Source organism: Heloderma suspectum, chromosome 2 (assembly GCF_057233095.1).
Source record: "Heloderma suspectum isolate Gila_16-S chromosome 2, 16-S_ref, whole genome shotgun sequence".
In the NCBI taxonomy this organism is placed as follows: domain Eukaryota; kingdom Metazoa; phylum Chordata; class Lepidosauria; order Squamata; family Helodermatidae; genus Heloderma; species Heloderma suspectum.
Window position 1 is genome coordinate 374542114 of NC_139459.1, and position 17785 is coordinate 374559898.

General features: G+C 47.0%; 1 protein-coding gene and 1 pseudogene across 1 annotated transcript in view; both read right to left on the reverse strand.

The window, feature by feature from the left end:
• LOC146356187 (uncharacterized) overlaps positions 1-8893 on the reverse strand; it is a 30100-nt gene extending 21207 nt beyond the window's left edge. The window contains exons 1-4 of the mRNA XM_084830033.1: positions 8560-8893; positions 8020-8198; positions 3852-4861; positions 505-640 (exon numbers count right to left, since the gene is read on the reverse strand). Of these exons, the coding sequence (XP_084686159.1) occupies positions 505-640; positions 3852-4861; positions 8020-8029 (1156 nt within the window). The 5' untranslated portion in view covers positions 8030-8198; positions 8560-8893. The remainder of the gene's footprint in view (positions 1-504; positions 641-3851; positions 4862-8019; positions 8199-8559) is intronic.
• Positions 8894-13834: 4941 nt separating this feature from the next.
• Positions 13835-15520, reverse strand: LOC146356189 (zinc finger BED domain-containing protein 5-like; annotated as a pseudogene).
• Positions 15521-17785: the final 2265 nt, after the last annotated feature.

Below are 17785 nucleotides of genomic sequence, written 5' to 3' on the forward strand. Positions count from 1 at the left end.
GCACTGGCCAAATCTGGCCCTCTGAGATTCCCCACAGATGGCCACACCCCTTCCCCTGACCACTGACCGGTGGTTTCCTGGCTTTTGGAAGTCTTTTCTCCATTCTAAAAAGTTGACATGCCTCTCCTAAGGCTTGGTTACTTGGCAGGAAGAGCTCAAAGCTAAAATATGCTGTTGTTTATGCTTTCTGGGCTCCACCACCTTTTGCCTTCCAAACATCAACCTTTTAGAATGGGGGAAAACTGCACAAAACCCAGGAAGCCACCAAATGAACCAGGAGGGAGGGGGAGAAAGGGGCCACCTGGGGAATGCCACAGGGCCAGAATGGGAATTGTTGCTGTAGATAAAACCGAAAACATGCAAATGAGAAGAAAAGCAGCACTGATGATACTTGGAAGCCTCTCTGGGCATCTTTAATGCTAGAGACTAATAGTCTTCTGAGGAAGAAGGAAAAGGCTGGAGCCAAAACCATTTAGCATTGGAGGGGTTTAGCATCGTCCTTACCTTGTGAGCTCACTTCTCCAGCACTGCCTTCCAGCTTGGTCTCTTTATACTGCTGCCTCTGCCCTGTGTCGGTCAGAGCCTGTGCCGATTTGGACACGCCCTCCTCAAACATTGCCTCCCCAAACGACGCTGGCATCTGGAACCACAGCAAAAGTTCCTTGCACAATGGCCTCTCCGTTGCTATTTTTTGCAGGGGTGGAGAAAAACCATTGCTTCATGGCAGAGCACCTGTTTCAACGTGGAAGGTCCCTGGTTTGATCCCTCCAGTTAAAAGGATCACTAAGGGCACAATCCTATGTATGTTTAGACAGAGAAAAGGCCTACAACTCCCAGCCTGGCTGGCTGGGGCATGCTGGGGGTTGTAGGCCTTTTCTCTGTCTAAACATGCATAGGATTGCGCCCTTAAGCAGGGGACGGGGAAAAGGTCTCCTTGCGAGCCTGCAGGACTGTTGCTAGGAAGAGCAGACATAGCAGAGCATAATAGACCAGGGGCACCTCACTTTGTTCAGCCCGATGGCCAATTAATTCTTGTGAACCACCCAGACAGCTTCAGCTATTGGCCGGTATAGGAAGGAAGGAAGGAAGGAAGGAAATAAATAAATAAATAAATTTTGGGGAAGCTCCCAGGGCTGCATTCCAGTCATGGGCGGAGCCAGGGCACAGGGGGCGGGGTGAAAAGCAAATGGGGCAGTGCCAAAATACCAACATGTTTTAGCTTAAAGCTCTTGTGTGCAGTAGCTGAGCCTGAAGAGACATTTTCAACCTTTGAGAGTGGGGAAAAAACAGGGAAGCCACAAATCAGCCACTGGGGGAAAAGGGGTTGGGGCTGTGGGGAGGGGTGTGGCCACCTGGGAAGCCCAGTGGCCTGGGTTGGGATCATTCATATAAAATTTGGGAGGACCTGGATAAGTTAGGAGGGGAAAGTGGAGAAGGAGACATTCTTCTCCCTCCCTCATAATACTAGAACCCCAAAGGGGCCATCCCATGAAACTGATTGGGGGAGATTCAGGACATATAAAAGGAAGGACTCCTTCACACAGCACAGGGTTAAACTATGGAATTCGCTACCACAAGGCGTGGTGATGGCCACCAATTTGGATGGCTTTAAAAGGGTTGGACAAATTCCTGGAGGAGAAGGCTATCAATGGCTGCTAGTCCTGATGGCTGTGTGCTACTGTATTGATCTGGAGTCCTGATTCTGTCAGACCCCGGTCATCAGTCAGATTCTTTTGGTTACCAAGATGAAACAAGCCACTTGTGCAAAATATGACAGTTTATGTAAATGGTTTTTAATCTCTGTATATTGTATTTTTAATGGTTTAATCTTTGTAAACTGCCCAGAGAGCTCTGGCTATTGGGCAGTATAGAAATGTAATAAATAAATAAATAGATACAATAAAATAATAATAATAATAATAATAATAATAATAATATATTGATAGAACGTGGATGCAGAATACACACACACACACGAAGTTCTCACCTCCCTTCAGGTGGCAAAGCAGTTGCCACACCCTGCATGTCTATCTGGGGCCCCAAAACAGACGAAGGCCATTCCTGAGGGCCACAAGTTTCTCTAGGCCGGTAGCATGCTGATTCCTCTGTTGTCTGGGTAGAGGGAACGACTGCAAGACTCATCAGACCTCAAACACAACTGTCCTTTATTTATCCTTTGTTTATTTGTCCTTTATTTATCACACACAGAACTGCAGAACTTGGCAGAGGCTGCAACCGCTGCTGCTGCTCCCAGCTCTACAGGAGCTGCCCAGATTCAAAACCATAACTATGGGCGCAATCCTATGCATGTTTAGATAGAGAAAAGGCCTACAACCCCCAGCATGCCCCAGCCAGCAATGCTCTTCTGCAGCAGGCCTTTTGTCTGTCTAAACATGCATAGGATTGCGCCCTAAGCCACAGTTACCCCCCCCACCCCCAGGATACATAACATCCTCCTGAGAGCGAGGCCAGAGATCAAAGCTAGCCTGCTTGACTTCGTAGCTTTCTCCTCCCCTCTCTTGAACCAACAGGCTGGCACCCAGAAACACACTCTCCTCCTAGAGGGGGGGGGGGGGGCTGCCTCCCTCTCGAAGGACCTTGAAACATCCCGGCCTGGGAAGCTAATAAGAGAGAGCCTCTAGCATTCCTGCTTAAGTGTAAAATCCTCCCATCTCGTGGCCGATATAAGACACCGCCCTCTTTGAGAAAAGGGTGAGGTAACCAGGCATATGCACAGTTGTTGATATATGAAACTGCACTTGCTTGATACCAATTAAAAGTATGTGAGAGGCTCACTCTAGAAGCCCCACACCCCATCAAGGGGCCTACTTTTGTTAGCTAAAGCCTGCTAAACTTTACTGACCGTGTTAAACTACACAGGTCTCTATGCATTTAGAGACTCTGTGAAGTTCACAATTTCTGCTCGCCAACCAACCCACTACAGCTGCATCCAGTATGCCTCTGTACACCAGTTGCTGGGGAACATGGGCGGGAGGGTGCTGTTGTACTCATGTCCTGCTTGTGGCCTTCCCATGGGCAGCTGGTTGGCCCCTTTGTGAACAGAATGCTAGTCTAGATGGACCCTTCGTCTGATTCAGCACAGCTCTTCTTATGTTCTTGCGTTCTTAGAAACTGAAAGCTAACCAATATCTTCAGCCAGATCCTCAAATACTATTGATGGGGAATTTTAATGCTTGACTTGGAGCCTCAGATATAGTACTTTATTGATTTATTTCATTTTGTTTCTATACCGCCCAACAGCCGAAGCTCTCTGGGCGGGTCACAAAAATTAAAACCATAAGATACAGCATAAAACAACATAAAAACAATGTAAAATATGAAAGCTTAAAGCCACAATATAAAAGTACAGCCAGAATAATATTTATTTACTATTTATGGGAATTTAGGCCTTCCTGTAGAGGACTTCGAAGGACCCCAGGTGGGCCAAATTTGGCCCACATGCCTGAGTTTCAACACCCCTCAACTAAACAAACTATTATTTTGCTTGGCCCTCGATGAGGGTCAGTTCAAACTCTCTCTGCCCTCAAGGATGACACAGCCATCTCCTCAAAAGCTTCTGGCCCTTGAAGCGGCTGTGAGGAACCTCTCCACAGCGCTAACAAAGGGCCTGACTCCGCTGCATACCCTCACAACGAGAAGCCCCACTGCAATGGGGCTGCTCATTTCTATGGGGAAGAAGTGAGAACAGTGAACTTGGTCACCCTCCAAGAAAGGCAGGAGATGAACATCACACCAAGATGGCAGCTGCCTGTCCTAATCCTTCAATGGGTGGAGACCTCACCCTGTATTTCATCACCCTGGACCACCCGTGACAAGACGACAGGCCTCACCTGTTCTTCCTGTCTCTTCTTGGCCTCGTGCTGCATCTGCAGGAAATCCTCAGCAAGGGCCACCGCTTGGGAGCAGGTCTCGGGTCCAATGTCTCTCACCCAGCTCTGGATCTCCGGTGGCAGCACACTCAGGAATTGCTCCAGGATCAGCAGCTCCAAAATCTGCTCCTTGGTGTGTCTTTTCACTTTTAGCCACCGGTGGCAAACTTCCCGGAGTCGGCTATAGGCTCCCCTGGGCCCTTCGGCCTCCTGGTAACAGAAATGCTGGAAGTGGTGACACCACCTCTCCCTGGCCAGAGCATCCTGTCGCAAGATGGCCGCCTTCACCTTCCCATAATCCTCTCTGTCTCCGGCCTCCAGCCTGTGGAAGGTCTGCTCAGCTTCTCCGCTGAGGGCTGGCAGGAGTTGGGTCACCCACTCTGCCTTGGGCCACCGGCAGGCTTCAGCCACTTGCTCGAAAGAGGCCAGGAAGGCCTTTGTGTCGTCCCATGGCGTGGGCTCCTCTGGCAACTGCATGGCCCTCCAGCCCGAGTGAGGAGACTCTACCGACTTCAAGAACTCCTGCCACTGGGCATCCCAGTGCTGAAGGAGCCCCTCCTCTGGTTCCTGTTTAACTTGTTCTCCTGGTGTCTTGTGCATGAATTCTCCAATACCACCAGCCTGGAGGACATGAGGGGATTTTCCTTCTCCTGCGAAGTCCTCCTTCGGCCTAAGGCTTCCTGAGTCTTGCTCCTCCATTTTCATTCCCGGGGATACCCAGTGCTTGAACACAGCCTGGACCTGGAAGCCTGGCTGATTCTCCTGTTCTGTATCCATATCCTCTCTCTCTCCGTCTCTCAGTCTGCTCACAGAATCCCAGAAGTAAACACTTGCAGAGAACACCACAGGGTTAACTGTAGACCATCGGGCTTTCCCCCTCAGTTGTCTAACCTCACGACGACGTCTCAGAAGCTTCAAGGCGAGAAACAGAGAAATGGGGAGAAGATGGTGTCCAAAGCAGGGCCTTCTGCCTGGATGGGGAAAAGGAAGGTACCAGGGTGAGAAAGGAGAAACAACAGTCAATGGCTCCATTTTGGGAGGCTACAAAGATGGTGGCCAATATACCCCCTCCCGTGTGAAATGAAAGGTGGGAAAAGAGAGCAATTGATGAGAAGATTAAGAGGATGGAAAAGACCAAACCCTAGTGCAGGGTCTTTTCCATCCCCCGCTCCCCAATTCTTTAGAACTGGAGATGAACTGCTTGTGGGGCTTTCTGCATCCAAAGCATGTGACCTTCCGTGGAGCTGTGTCCAGATCTTTGGTCCCTCTAGCTGAGAATGGTCTATTGTGGCTGGTTATGGCTTTCTTGGGGTCTTGTGGGGCTGGCACACGAGTAGGTGGGGAACGACGTCTGCCTGCCAGATATCCTTTAGGTTGGAGATGCCGAATCCTTTTGGTTGGAGATGCTGACTGCAACAGCCCTCTCCCACTTGTATTCCCCAGCCACTGGTACTCAGAGGGTTTCTGCCTCCCATCCCCAAGTCAGTTGTTATAGCCAGCATGACTAGTAGCTACTGATCACCTTCTCCACCATGAGTTTGTCTCATCCCCTTTAAAGCCATCAGTAGCAAATTCCATAGCTTGACTATGTGCTGTGTGACAAAATCCTTCCTTTTATCTGTCCTGAATCTCCCACTTTGAGGAATGACCCCAGCAGCTTCTAGTATTATGAGAAAGGGAGAAAAACATCTCCCTGCCCAGCATGCATTTTATTTTATTTTATATTAATCAATCAATCAATCAATCAATTAATTATTTTTTTCATTTCATTTCATTTCTATATCGCCCAATAGCCGAAGCTCTCTGTGCGGTTCACAAAAATTTGAATAACTGTCTAAGCCTCTGTCTGGCGATTCCTGTGAGGAAAGGTAGAACGAGCTGGGTGTATTTAGCCTGGAGAAGAGACGACTGAGAGGCGACACGATTGCCATCTTCAAATATTTATTTTGCTTATTTGTTTTCTGTCGCTCCAGAGGGTTTGGCCTGAACCAATGGGTTCAAATGAGAAGGAAAGGGATTTTTTGACTAAACGTCTTGAAGAACTTCCCGATGTCACGAGCTGTTCAATGGTGGACCAGGTGGACCATCAGGGGGACCATCTGAAGAGCCTGGATGGTCACCTGTCAGGTATGCCATCTCCTACATCAACAGGGAGTTAGAACAGAGGACCTTTGGGGTCCTTTCCAACTCTTATGCGTGGGTTTGCATGTAATGAGAAGCCCCCGTGTGGGAATTTCCCCCCAAGTTTTTTGATGCTGTGGCGGCCGCCATTTTGAATATTCAAGCCATGGCAAGGGCCTGCCGCAGCTTCTTGTTACATGTGAACCCGGCAAGGGTGGGTTGTTGGAGTGCTTGACAAGCCACCTGAAACCCTAAAACAGCCCATGGGTTCTGGGTGGCTTGGCAAGCACCCCAACAACCCACCCTTGCCACGTTCGCATGTAACAACAAGGTACAGCGCGCACTGCAGCTGCAGCTTGAATATTCAAAATGGTGGCTGCCATGGTGACGAAAAGCCCCACGGAGAAATTCCCCCATGGTGGTTTCTCATTACATGCGACCCCACTCACAGATTCTATTATGTGTCATAACGGGCATCATCTTAGGCATTTCCTCCTATACGTAAGAAAATGGAGAACGCCTTCTCTAAGAAGGTGTCTGCTGCCTGCTGTTTTTATAGGCATTGGCATTAATATGCTAATAATAGTTGTTTCATGCTGCCTGATTCGCTGGGACATCTTGTTGGCAATTGAACATTTTAGTCAACTGAGTATTTTAAAATTGAGTCAACTGAATATTTAAACCCAATTCTCCTGTCCACAAACCGGTGCCCTCAAATGTGTTGGGACTGAAACTCCCAGCATTCTCAGCCAATGGCCATGCTGGCTGGGAATGCTGTGAGCTACAGACCAACACATCTGGAAGACACCAGGTTGGGAAAGGATAATCTAGCCAACCAATTAAACACTGCAGCCAGTTCGTTTGGCTGTCTCTGGGCTTGAGAGAGAGGCTGTCAGAGGCATGCCTTCAAATACCATTTGCTGTGGTGGGGAAATAACAGGAGAAGGTCCTGCTTCCGGGTTGCCCGTAAACATCTGCCTGGCTGCAATCGGAATAGTGGACTAGATAGACCCATCATCCGATTCATCAGTGCCTAAAAAGCAGAGATGGGGGAGGTGTGGCCATCCAGATATTGTTGGACTACCACTCCCATCATCCCTGACCACTGGCCATGCTGGCTGGGGCTGATGGGAGTTGCAGTCCAACAACACCTGGAAAGCCACACGTTTGCCTAGCAGGAGGCTTTGGAGAACCACCAGCAGTCCGAATAGATAATACTAAAATCCAAAAGGTGGGGAATGAGCAAAACCTATAGATACCTTCCCTTTCTCCCTTCTCAGCTTTTTTCGTTTGTTTTACTTTAGGTTCTCTTTTTGGTTGTTAGGGTTATGTTTGTTGCGTTTAGATCAACTACAAAAAAAGTCCAATGAAGGCACAATCCTATGCATATTTAGACAGAAAAACATCCTATAACTCCGAGTCCTAAAAATGAAAGGCGTTGGGGGGAAGAGGTAGGATGTAACTTTAACTGAGTAGAATCACAGCACACAAAATTCAAGGGAGGCAGAATGAGTGGGAAGAGAGTGATAGGGCAAAAAGGAAGCTATATCTCGCTTTTAAAGTGACTAAGGACACAGTCCTATGAGTGTTTAGACAGAGAAAAAGTCCTACAACTCCCAGCATGCCCCAGCCAGCCATGCTGGCTGGGGCATGCTGGGAGTTGTAGGACATTTTTCCTGTCTAAACATGCATAGGACTGTGCCCTAAATATTATTAATTTTGGTTATTTACTAAATGTATATCCTGCCCTATACCCAATGAGAATAAAATCAGTGCAATGTTGATTATTATTGGATGACAAGATAGTTGCCATCAAAGCACACCCCAGCCTCTGAGTAATGGCTAATGCAAACCACAAGGCTCTACCCCCACAGACTTACAATTTTAAACAATGCTGGGGGATGCTGGGAGTTGTAGGACATTTTTCTGTCTAAACATGCATAGGATTGCACCCCTAAAAATGTTAATAATTGAAAAGAGTCGGACAAATAAGTTTGCTGCTTCTTACAACTCGGCATAAAGCCGCTGCGTGCTTTTTCTTATCAGCCCGTCATATCATCTTTGGGGAATGGCCCGTGGCTCAGCCGCAGAGCTCACGCTTCGCACGCGGGAGGTCCCAGGTTCAAATCTCGACATGCGTCCTGATGGGTTGATCTTTGGTTCCCGATGGGTCCATCTTTGGATCTCCTGTTTCAAAAGGATCAGGGAGCATGACTGCAAAAGACACCTCCCACCCTTTCTCTCTCTCTGTCTGCCAGTGACCTTGGGGAATCTGTTACCCGTGGGATTATTAGACGGCCTTGGGTGAGACGGAGTGACAATCTTACTCCGGCTAAGGCAAGCGTCACAGATTCATCGCAAGCCAGGCACGGTAGGGCTTGATGCCTCCGATGCCAGATTTATTTTGCAAAACAAGGGAAGGAAAAGGAGATGTCTAAGGCAGACTTGTCACCTCCCGCACCTTCGAGCCAGCCAGCTGGGGAGGAATTTCCCTGCCTCTGCTTCTTTTCACCTCTGGGGGGGTGCAAAAAAGCCCCCCCGCACTTACCCAGATCCTCCCCCTAAGGGGGGTGCCCATCCGGATTCCAGCCCCCAAACAGCAGAAGCCACTCCCGGGAAAAAAGTACATTCAAAAGAGCCTGTTTCCGGAGGAGGGCCCATCGCAGGAAGGGGCTTGCTTCGCTTTGGGGGAGGCGCCTTCCTAGCAATCCGGCCTCTGCAGTTGGCCTCCTTTCCCTGGGGGTCTCCTGGCTGGAAGCTGGCAGCCGGTGCTGGGTGCGAATCCTACACTGCCGAAAGTGGGGTGGTGGTGGCTTTGCTGGCTTTTCATTGGCTCCCAAGCTTCCGCCGCTTTGCACTGGATTGCAAACAGGCAGAGCTGGCAGCTAGGCAGTTCAGTGCCTCTTGGTCGTGCAAGGGCTGCTGGGAGTTGTAGTTCGCAGTAACAAGCCATGCGCTGGGAGGAAACACATGTTTTCCACATGTTTTTTTCTGTTTCTTTTCAAATCCAAACTCAGCCTTTGGGAAGCGAGGAACGCCTATGGCTCTCATGCTGGAGTTGGAGCAACTCCCCAATGAGGGAAGGTTACAACAGCTGGGATGCTTTAGCTTGGAGAAAAGGGGAAACATGACAGAGGTGTACAAAATTATGCATGGTGTGGAGAATGTGGACAGAGACATTTTTCTCCCACTCTCATAACACTGGAACCCAAGGAAGTCATCCCATGAAACTGGTTGGTGGGAGATTCAGGACAGATAAAAGGAAGGATTTCTTCACACAATGCAGAGTTAAATGATAGAATTCGCTACCACAAGATGTAGTGATTCCCATCATTTTGGACGGCTTTAAAAGGGAACTGGACAAATTCCTGCAGGAAAAGGCTATCAATGGCTACTAGTCCTCATGGCTATATGCTACCTCCAGTATCAGAGGCAGTATGCCTATGTACACCAGTTGCTGGGAACATGGGTGGGAGGGTGCTGTTGCGCTGATCTCAGAAGCTAAGCAGGGTCAGCCCTGGTTAGTACTTGGATGGGAGACCGCCTGGGAATCAGGCTTCCTGCACTGAGCAGGGGGTTGGACTCGATGGTCTTATAGGCCCCTTCCAGCCCTATGATTCTATGTCTGTGTCCTGTCCTGCTTGTGAGTTTCCCATGGGCAACTGGTTGGCCACTCTGTGATCAGAATGCTGGGCGAGATGGACCCTTGGTCTAATCCAGCATGGCTCTTATGATGTTCTTATGCAGAAGATTGTACACCTAGTCACTTTAAAAACAGAATATAGACTCCATCCACCTACCCCAGACTATCACTCTCTTCTCATTCATTCTGCCTTCCTTGCATTTTGTATGCTGTGATCCTAGTCAGTTTAAAGTTACATCCTACCTCTTTCCCCACAATCCCCTTTCAATTTTAAAACTTGGTATCTGGTTCTACCTGTAATAGTCTTTCTTCTGACACAACCTGCAACAATCATCAAGGCTTAGCTTCAGATTTTTGAATGTGTGCAACTGTCAAACTGCCAATATCCTCTTCTGTTCTAATTCTCTGATCTAGCTTAAAATTCCAGCCTTTGTTTTCTGTTTTTCACATGACCAAATATTTCCCTTCAATGTTTCCACTGCTCACAACTTAATTTTTTAAAAATGCTGCTTTTAGAATGCATCATTTTATATTTGTTTTCCCTTTTGAATCACCCCCCCCCCCGCAAACCCAGTTTGTACTTATGTGTTGTAGGCTGCAGGGTAAAAATACTAAATAAGGGCACAATCCTATGCATGGTTAGACAGAAAAAATCCTACAATAAATAAATACAGAGGTTACTCAGAGAAGGGGCTCTACAGAAAACCTCAAGATACAGACATGCTGGTATGGGAAGAGGCGCTCCATCTGGTATTTGGGTCTCAAACCATTTAGGTCAGCATTCCCCAGTGTGGGTTCTGTTATTTTAATTTGCACAATTGGTTTGTAATATTTTCTTATTATCAGGTTGAAATTAGTCTTAGTCATACTTAGAGTAGACCTATTGAAATCAGTGGGACATAAATTAAAACCAATGGGACCCAAGTTAAAATGAAATCAGTGGGGCTTAAAGTAATGGCTAACTAAGGGAGCAATCCTATGGCCGCTAGACAGCAGCTAGATGGCCATAAGATATCCTGTTTTCTAGGAACCGGCCTCGGAGCCTGCACTCCAAGGTTGGTTCCCGGAGAACCGACCTCCCCCCACATCCACACTGCCTCCAAGGCAGCGGGGAACAGCCCCGTCCTCCGTGCTCACAAGAGGAGTGAGGGGTGGCCGAAAAGGGGTGTGTCTGGGGGGGTTCCGGGGCGGGGAGGGCAGAAATGCCTCTACAACACATCCAATGTGCCGTACAGCAGCCTCCTTCCCCGCTCAGCCCTCCTGCGGTTAAAATGCAGTGAAGGAAGTGTGGAGGAAACAATCCCCTCTGTGCTTCTCCTGCCCTGCTTTGGATAGGCGGTCACCTATCTGGATAGGATTGCACCCTTTATTCCCCATTATTTTCAAAGAGTCTGCTTTTAAGTCTAAGTCTGAATCCAACTGATATTCATTATGTATATAATGTACGTAATATTCATTGTTGTTGTTGTTCAGTCGTTAAGTCATGTCCGACTCTTCGTGACCCCATGGACCATAGCATGCCAGGCCTTCCTGTCCTCTGCTCTCTCCCGGAGCATGCTCAAGTTCATATTCATTGCATCAGTGATACTATCTAGCCATCTCATCCTCTGCCGTCCCCTCCTCCTTTTGCCTTCAATCTTTCCCAGCATCAGGGTCTTTTCCAGTGAGTTTTCTCATCGCATTAGGTGGCTAAAATATTTGAGCTTCAGCTTCAGTATCTGTCCTTCCAATGAGCAGTCAGGGTTGATTTCCTTTAGGATGGACTGATTTGACCTCCTTGCAGTCCAGGGGACTCGTAAGAGTCTTCTCCAGCACCACAGTTCGAAAGCATCAATTCTTCGGCGCTCAGCCTTCCTTATAGTCCAGCTCTCACAGCCATATGTTGCTCCAGGGAAAACCATAGCTTTGATTATACGAACCTTTGTCGGCAAGGTGATGTCTCTGCTTCTTACTATGCTGTCTAGGTGTGCCATAGCTTTCCTCCCAAGGAGCAAGCGTCTTTTAATTTCATGGTGACAGTCACCGTCTGCGGTGATCTTGGAGCCCAAGAAAATAAAATCTGTCACCGCTTTCATTTCTTCCCCTTCTATATGCCAGGAAATGATGGGGCCAGATGCCATGATCTTAGTGTTTTTTAATGTTGAGTTTCAAACCAGCTTTTGCACTCTCCACTTTCATCCTCAACAAGAGGCTCAGTAGATCCTCTTCGCTTTCTGCCATTAGGGTGGTATCATCTGCATATCTGAGGTTGTTGATAATTCTCCCGGCAATCTTAATTCCGACCTGCGATTCATCCAACCCGGCGTTTCTCATGATGTACTCTGCATATAAGTTAAATAAGCAGGGCGACAATATACAGCCTTGTCGTGTTGTTGTTGTTCAGTCGTTCAGTCGTGTCCGACTCTTCGTGACCCCATGGACCATAGCACGCCAGGCCTTCCTGTCCTGCGCTCTCTCCCGGAGCGTGCTCAAGTTCATATTCATTGCATCCGTGATGCTATCTAGCCTCTCATCCTCTGCCATCCCCTTCTCCTTTGGCCTTCAGTCTTTCCCAGCATCAGGGTCTTTTCCAGGGAGTTTTCTCTTCGCATTAGGTGGCCAAAATATTGGAGCTTCAGCTTCATTATCTGTCCTTCCAATGAGCACTCAGGGTTGATTTCCTTTAGGATGGACTGATTTGACCTCCTTGCAGTCCAGGGCACTCGTAAGAGTCTTCTCCAGCACCACAGTTCGAAAGCATCAATTCTTCGGCGCTCAGCCTTCCTTATAGTCCAGCTCTCACAGCCATACATTACTACTGGGAAAACCATAGCTTTGATTAGACGGACCTTTGTCGGCAAGGTGATGTCTCTGCTTCTTACTATGCTGTCTAGGTTGGCCATAGCTTTCCTCCCAAGGAGCAAGCGTCTTTTAATTTCATGGCTACAGTCACCGTCTGCGGTGATCTTGGAGCCCAAGAAAGTAAAATCTGTCACTGCTTCCATTTCTTCCCCTTCTATATGCCAGGAAGTGATGGGGCCAGATGCCATGATCTTCGTTTTGTTAATGTTGAGTTTCAAACCAGCTTTTGCACTCTCCTCTTTCACCCTCAACAAGAGGCTCTTGAGATCCTCTTCGCTTTCTGCCATTAGGGTGGTATCGTCTGCATATCGGAGGTTGTTGATAATTCTCCCAGCAATCTTAATTCCGACCTCTGATTCATCCAACCCAGCATTTCTCATGATGTACTCTGCATATAAGTTAAATAAGCAGGGTGACAATATACAGCCTTGTCGTACTCCTTTCCCAATTTTGAACCACTCGGTTGTTCCATGTCTGGTTCTGACTGTTGCTTCTTGACCCTCGTACAGGTTTCTCAGGAGACAGGTAAGGTGGTCTGGTACTCCCATCACTTTAAGAATTTGCCACAGTTTGTTGTGATCCACACAATCAAAGGCTTTAGCGTAGTCAATGAAGCAGAAATAGACGTTTTTCTGGAATTCTCTTGCTTTCTCCATGATGCAGCGAATGTTGGCGATTTGATCTCTAGTTCCTCTGCCTCTTCTAAACCCAGCTTGTACTTCCGGTAGTTCTCGGTTCACATACTGCTGAAGCCTAGCTTGTAGGATTTTGAGCATCACCTTGCTGGCATGTGAAATGAGCGCAATTGTGCGGTAGTTTGAACACTCTTTGGCGTTGCCCTTCTTTGGAATTGGAATGTAAACTGACCTTTTCCAGTCTTGTGGCCACTGTTGAGTGTTCCAGATTTGTTGGCATATTGAATGCAGCACTTTAACAGCATCATCTTTTAGGATTTTAAATAGCTCGGCTGGAATACTGTCATCTCCGCTAGCTTTGTTGTTACTAATGCTTCCTAAGGCCCACTTGACTTCACTCTCTAGGATGTATGGCTCAAGTTCAGTGACCGCACTATCATGGCTATCAGGGACATTCAGATCTTTCCTGTATAGTTCTTCTGTGTATTCTTGCCACCTCTTCTTAATCTCATCTGCTTCTGTTAGGTCCCTGCCTTCTTTGTCCTTTATCATGCCCGTCTTTGCACAAAACGTTCCCTTGAGATCTCCAATTTTCTTGAAGAGATCTCTAGTCTTTCCCATTCTGTTGTTTTCCTCGATTTCTTTGCATTGTTCATTTAAGAAGGCCTTCTTGTCTCTCCTTGCTATTCTCTGGAACTCTGCATTCAGTTGGGTATATCTTCCCCTTTCTCCCTTCCTTTTCGCTTCCCTTCTTTCCTCATTGTAGAGAAATCAGTTCTTGCTGCATCGCTGTTAATAAGTTCAATGAACTCCTCTTGTGCTGTCTCAGGAACATCTTCACCTTTGACTGTGAATGGGCTTCTGGCAAGTGCAAATGGGGTGTCAGGTAGATTTGGAAAGTACGATGAAATTTTGTCTGCAAGCATGTGCAAGTGTTCTTTCACAGAAATTAACATCGTAATCCTTTTGTCTGTTTCAATGTCATGTTCCTCAAAGAAAGCAGATAAGGTAGGCAACATGTAAATTTTATTTTCATCCAATTTTTTTTTGCCAAAGCTGAAGTTTCATTTGGAATGATCGGATCTTTTCAGGCAAATCGAGGCATGTTGCATTTGGTTCTTGCAGTGATAAATTTAACTCATTCAAGATGGCAAAGATGTCAACCAAGTAAGCTATTTTCTGCAGTTCACTTTTATCGCTGAAAAGTGCTTCAAACTGCGGTCTTGCTTTCTGATTAAAAAACGTTTTGAGTTCATCACGAAGCTCAAAAACACGTTTTAAAACTTTTCCTCTCGACAACCATCTCCCTCCAGTGTGAAATAGCAGAGCATTGTTCGGTGTATCCAACTCGTTGCACAATTGCGAAAATAGTCGACTGTTTAAAGTGCTCGCCTTTGCAAAATTGACAGAACTTATGACGCTTTTCATTACTTCTTATAACTCTTGTGGCAGCGTCTTCGTTGCTAATATTTGCCGATGAATCATACAGTGAGTTCCGATGACTTTTGGTGACTCATTCAGTACCAAACGTTGAAATCCAGATCGACATCCTAGCATAGCTGGAGCACCATCTGTGCAAACACCACAAACCTTTTCCCAAGAGATCTTATGCTCTTTCAGAAATGAACCAACTGTGTCAAATACATCACGTGCAGTAGTTGCCGTTTCAAGAGGTTTTCAAAAAAGAAACTCATCTTTAAAGTCGCCATCATTAATATACCTCACGTAAACCAGTAACTGTGAACAGTTTGCAACATCTGTAGATTCATCAGGCTGGATACTAAATATTGGAAGTGGAGCAGATTTAATTTCCTGGATTACCTGATCAAGAATATCAGCAGACATGTCATCTATTCTTCTGCAGACAGTGTCGTTAGATAAGGAAATGGCACTCAATTTCGTAACAAATTCGTCTCCGATCATAACTCGAACAATGTCTTTGGCCGCTGGCAACAGTAAATCCTCAGCAATGGTGTGAGGTTTCATAGCTCTGGCGATTCTGAGTGCCACCAAATATGAAGCTTCAGCGGCTGCTACGTTTTGTTTGTGGTACTGGCCACCAGTGTCAAGTCTGGCGTTCTTGAGTCCATCAGCTTTGCTTCTAAAATAGTTGGTATCCTTGCCGGCAAAGCTCGGATGCTTGCTATCAAAACAGCGTTTTAGTTTGTTCGGCTTCATAGATTCGGCTGATAGCACTTCACAACAAATAACACATTGCGGCTTCTCAATTCCCGCTGTAATTATTGAGGTAAAACCATACTGTAAAAAATCCTCACTATATTTTCTTTTCTTAACGTTCTTCTCTACATGATCCATTGTCATGGGATGGTTTGCTAATGAAAATAATATATAACAACAGCTTTAAAAATACAAAAGATGATACATGGCATAGTTCAGTCAATACAGTTCATTAAAGTTTCCTTTGATTTACCATTCTCTGTGTTGTTGTTTTTACATACCTGTTACTATCACAAGGGGGCAGTATTCACATCAACCACAGCTGAATATAAAAAGACCTATCAGCATCCAGATTAAGTTCCCATGGTACAGATTTTTTTTTTTTGCAGTAGTTGATGATTTTACAGTACATGATTTTACATTTACCCAGTAATTATAATTCATGAAGTGTCGTTTTACCTCCAATACTGCTGCTTTCAACACAGTAGCTGCTTTTAACAGAGTAGCTGCTTTCAACACAGCAGCTGCTCTCTACACATGTGTGACTGGTCCGCATAAGTACATTATGGCGCCAACCCTGTCACATACACCTGTATTTGTACGGGGTGTATGTGATGGGGTTGGCGCGATGATGTCATCACGCCGGGTACCATATGTGGGCGTATCTGCATGTGGGTGGACCCGCCTGGAGACGGATAGAGGAGTGGTGTCTCGGTTCCTAAGACCATATGTGTTTTCCGATGGTCTTAGGTGACCCCTGTGAAAGGGTCGTTCGACCCCCAAAGGGGTCACGATCCACAGGTTGAGAACCGCTGTTCCAAGGGATTCTTGCTACTCCATTTCTTCTAAGGGATTCTTGCCCACAGTAGTAGATATGATGGTCACCTGAATTAAATTCGCCCATGCCTGTCCATTTGAGTTCGCTGATTCCCAAGATGTCGATGTTCAGTCTTGCCATCTCATGTTTGACCACCTCCAGCCTACCTTGATTCACTGATCTTACATTCCAGGTTCCTAAACAATATTGTTCTTTACAGCATCGGACTTTCTTTTCAGCACCAGACACATCCACAGCTGAGTGTCCTTTTGGCTTTGGGCCAGCCGCTTCACTCTTTCTGGCGCTACTTGGAAATTCCCTCTGCTCTTCCCCAGGAGTATATTGGACACCTTCCGACCTGAGGGCTCATCTTCCGGCGTCATCTCTTTTAGCCTTGTGATACGTTCCATGGGGTTTTCTTGGCAAGAATACTGGAGTGGGTTGCCATTTCCTTCTCCAGTGGACCACGTTTTGTCAGAACTCTCTGCCATGACCTGTCCGTCTTGGGTGGCCCTGCACGGCATAGCTTATGGCTTCCCTGAGTTACACAAGCCCCTTCACCACAACAAGGCAGTGATCCATGAAGGGATAATAGAATATACACAATACACAGGGCGCAATCCTAAAGGATGGTCAGCCGAACTTGGAGGCGACCAAGTATCCAGTGCAGGGTGGGTGGAGGGCAGAAGGGATCTTCTCCCTCACTTTCCAGCCACCCTGCATTTGATTTTGGCTGTCTAGCCTGGGCGTCTCAGAGCAGGGAGCAGGGAGGCCAGACGGTGCATAGAAAGCCTCGTACTGGTGCTTCCACCGACTCTGCCCCTCCCTGCCCCCAGGAACACCCCCTTTTCCCCCACTCTGCACTGCTCTTACGAGCACGGAGCCAGGGATGAGCTGTGCGGCCTATGAGGGGGAGGGGGCGGGGAGGCGGTTTTCTGGGAACCGACCTTGGAGCGCCGGCTCTGAGGTTGGTTCCCAGGAAACAAAAATCCTGTAGGAGTCTAGCCTCTGTCTAGCAGCCATAGGATTGTGCCCTTAACCACTTACAAGAAATAATAAAATAAAATGTTATTACTATGTATAAAATTACTCAGCAAGTGCAGCAAGCAAGGAATCCTAACTTTAAGAAAAATATTACAGCATCAAGGTTTCCATTTATTTCCTGTGTTGAAACTCTTTGAACTTTTGATCAAATTCCAACCAAGTTGACCAACCAAGTCTGACTAATACACACATACGCACAAAGCAACACACACTCATACACACTCCTTTTATATGCTGTATATCTCTCGGCTATTGGGCGGTATAGAAATTAAATAGAATAGTAGGGTTGGAAGGGCCTACAAGGCCATCGAGTCCAACTCCCTGCTCAGTGCAGGAATCCAAGTCAGAGCATCCCTGACAGATGGCTGTCCAGCCTCGTCTTGAAGGCCTCCAGTGTGGGAGAGCCCACCACCTCCCCAGGTAATTGGTTCCATTGTCATATTGCTCTTACAGTCAGGAAGTTTTTCCTGATGTTCAGCCAGAATCTGGCTTCCTGTCACTTGAGCCCATTATTCCGTGTCCTGCACTCTGGGATGATCAAGAAGAGATCCTGGCCTTCTTCTCTGTGACAACCTTTCAAGTACTTGAAGAGTACTTAAAATATCTCCCCTCAGTC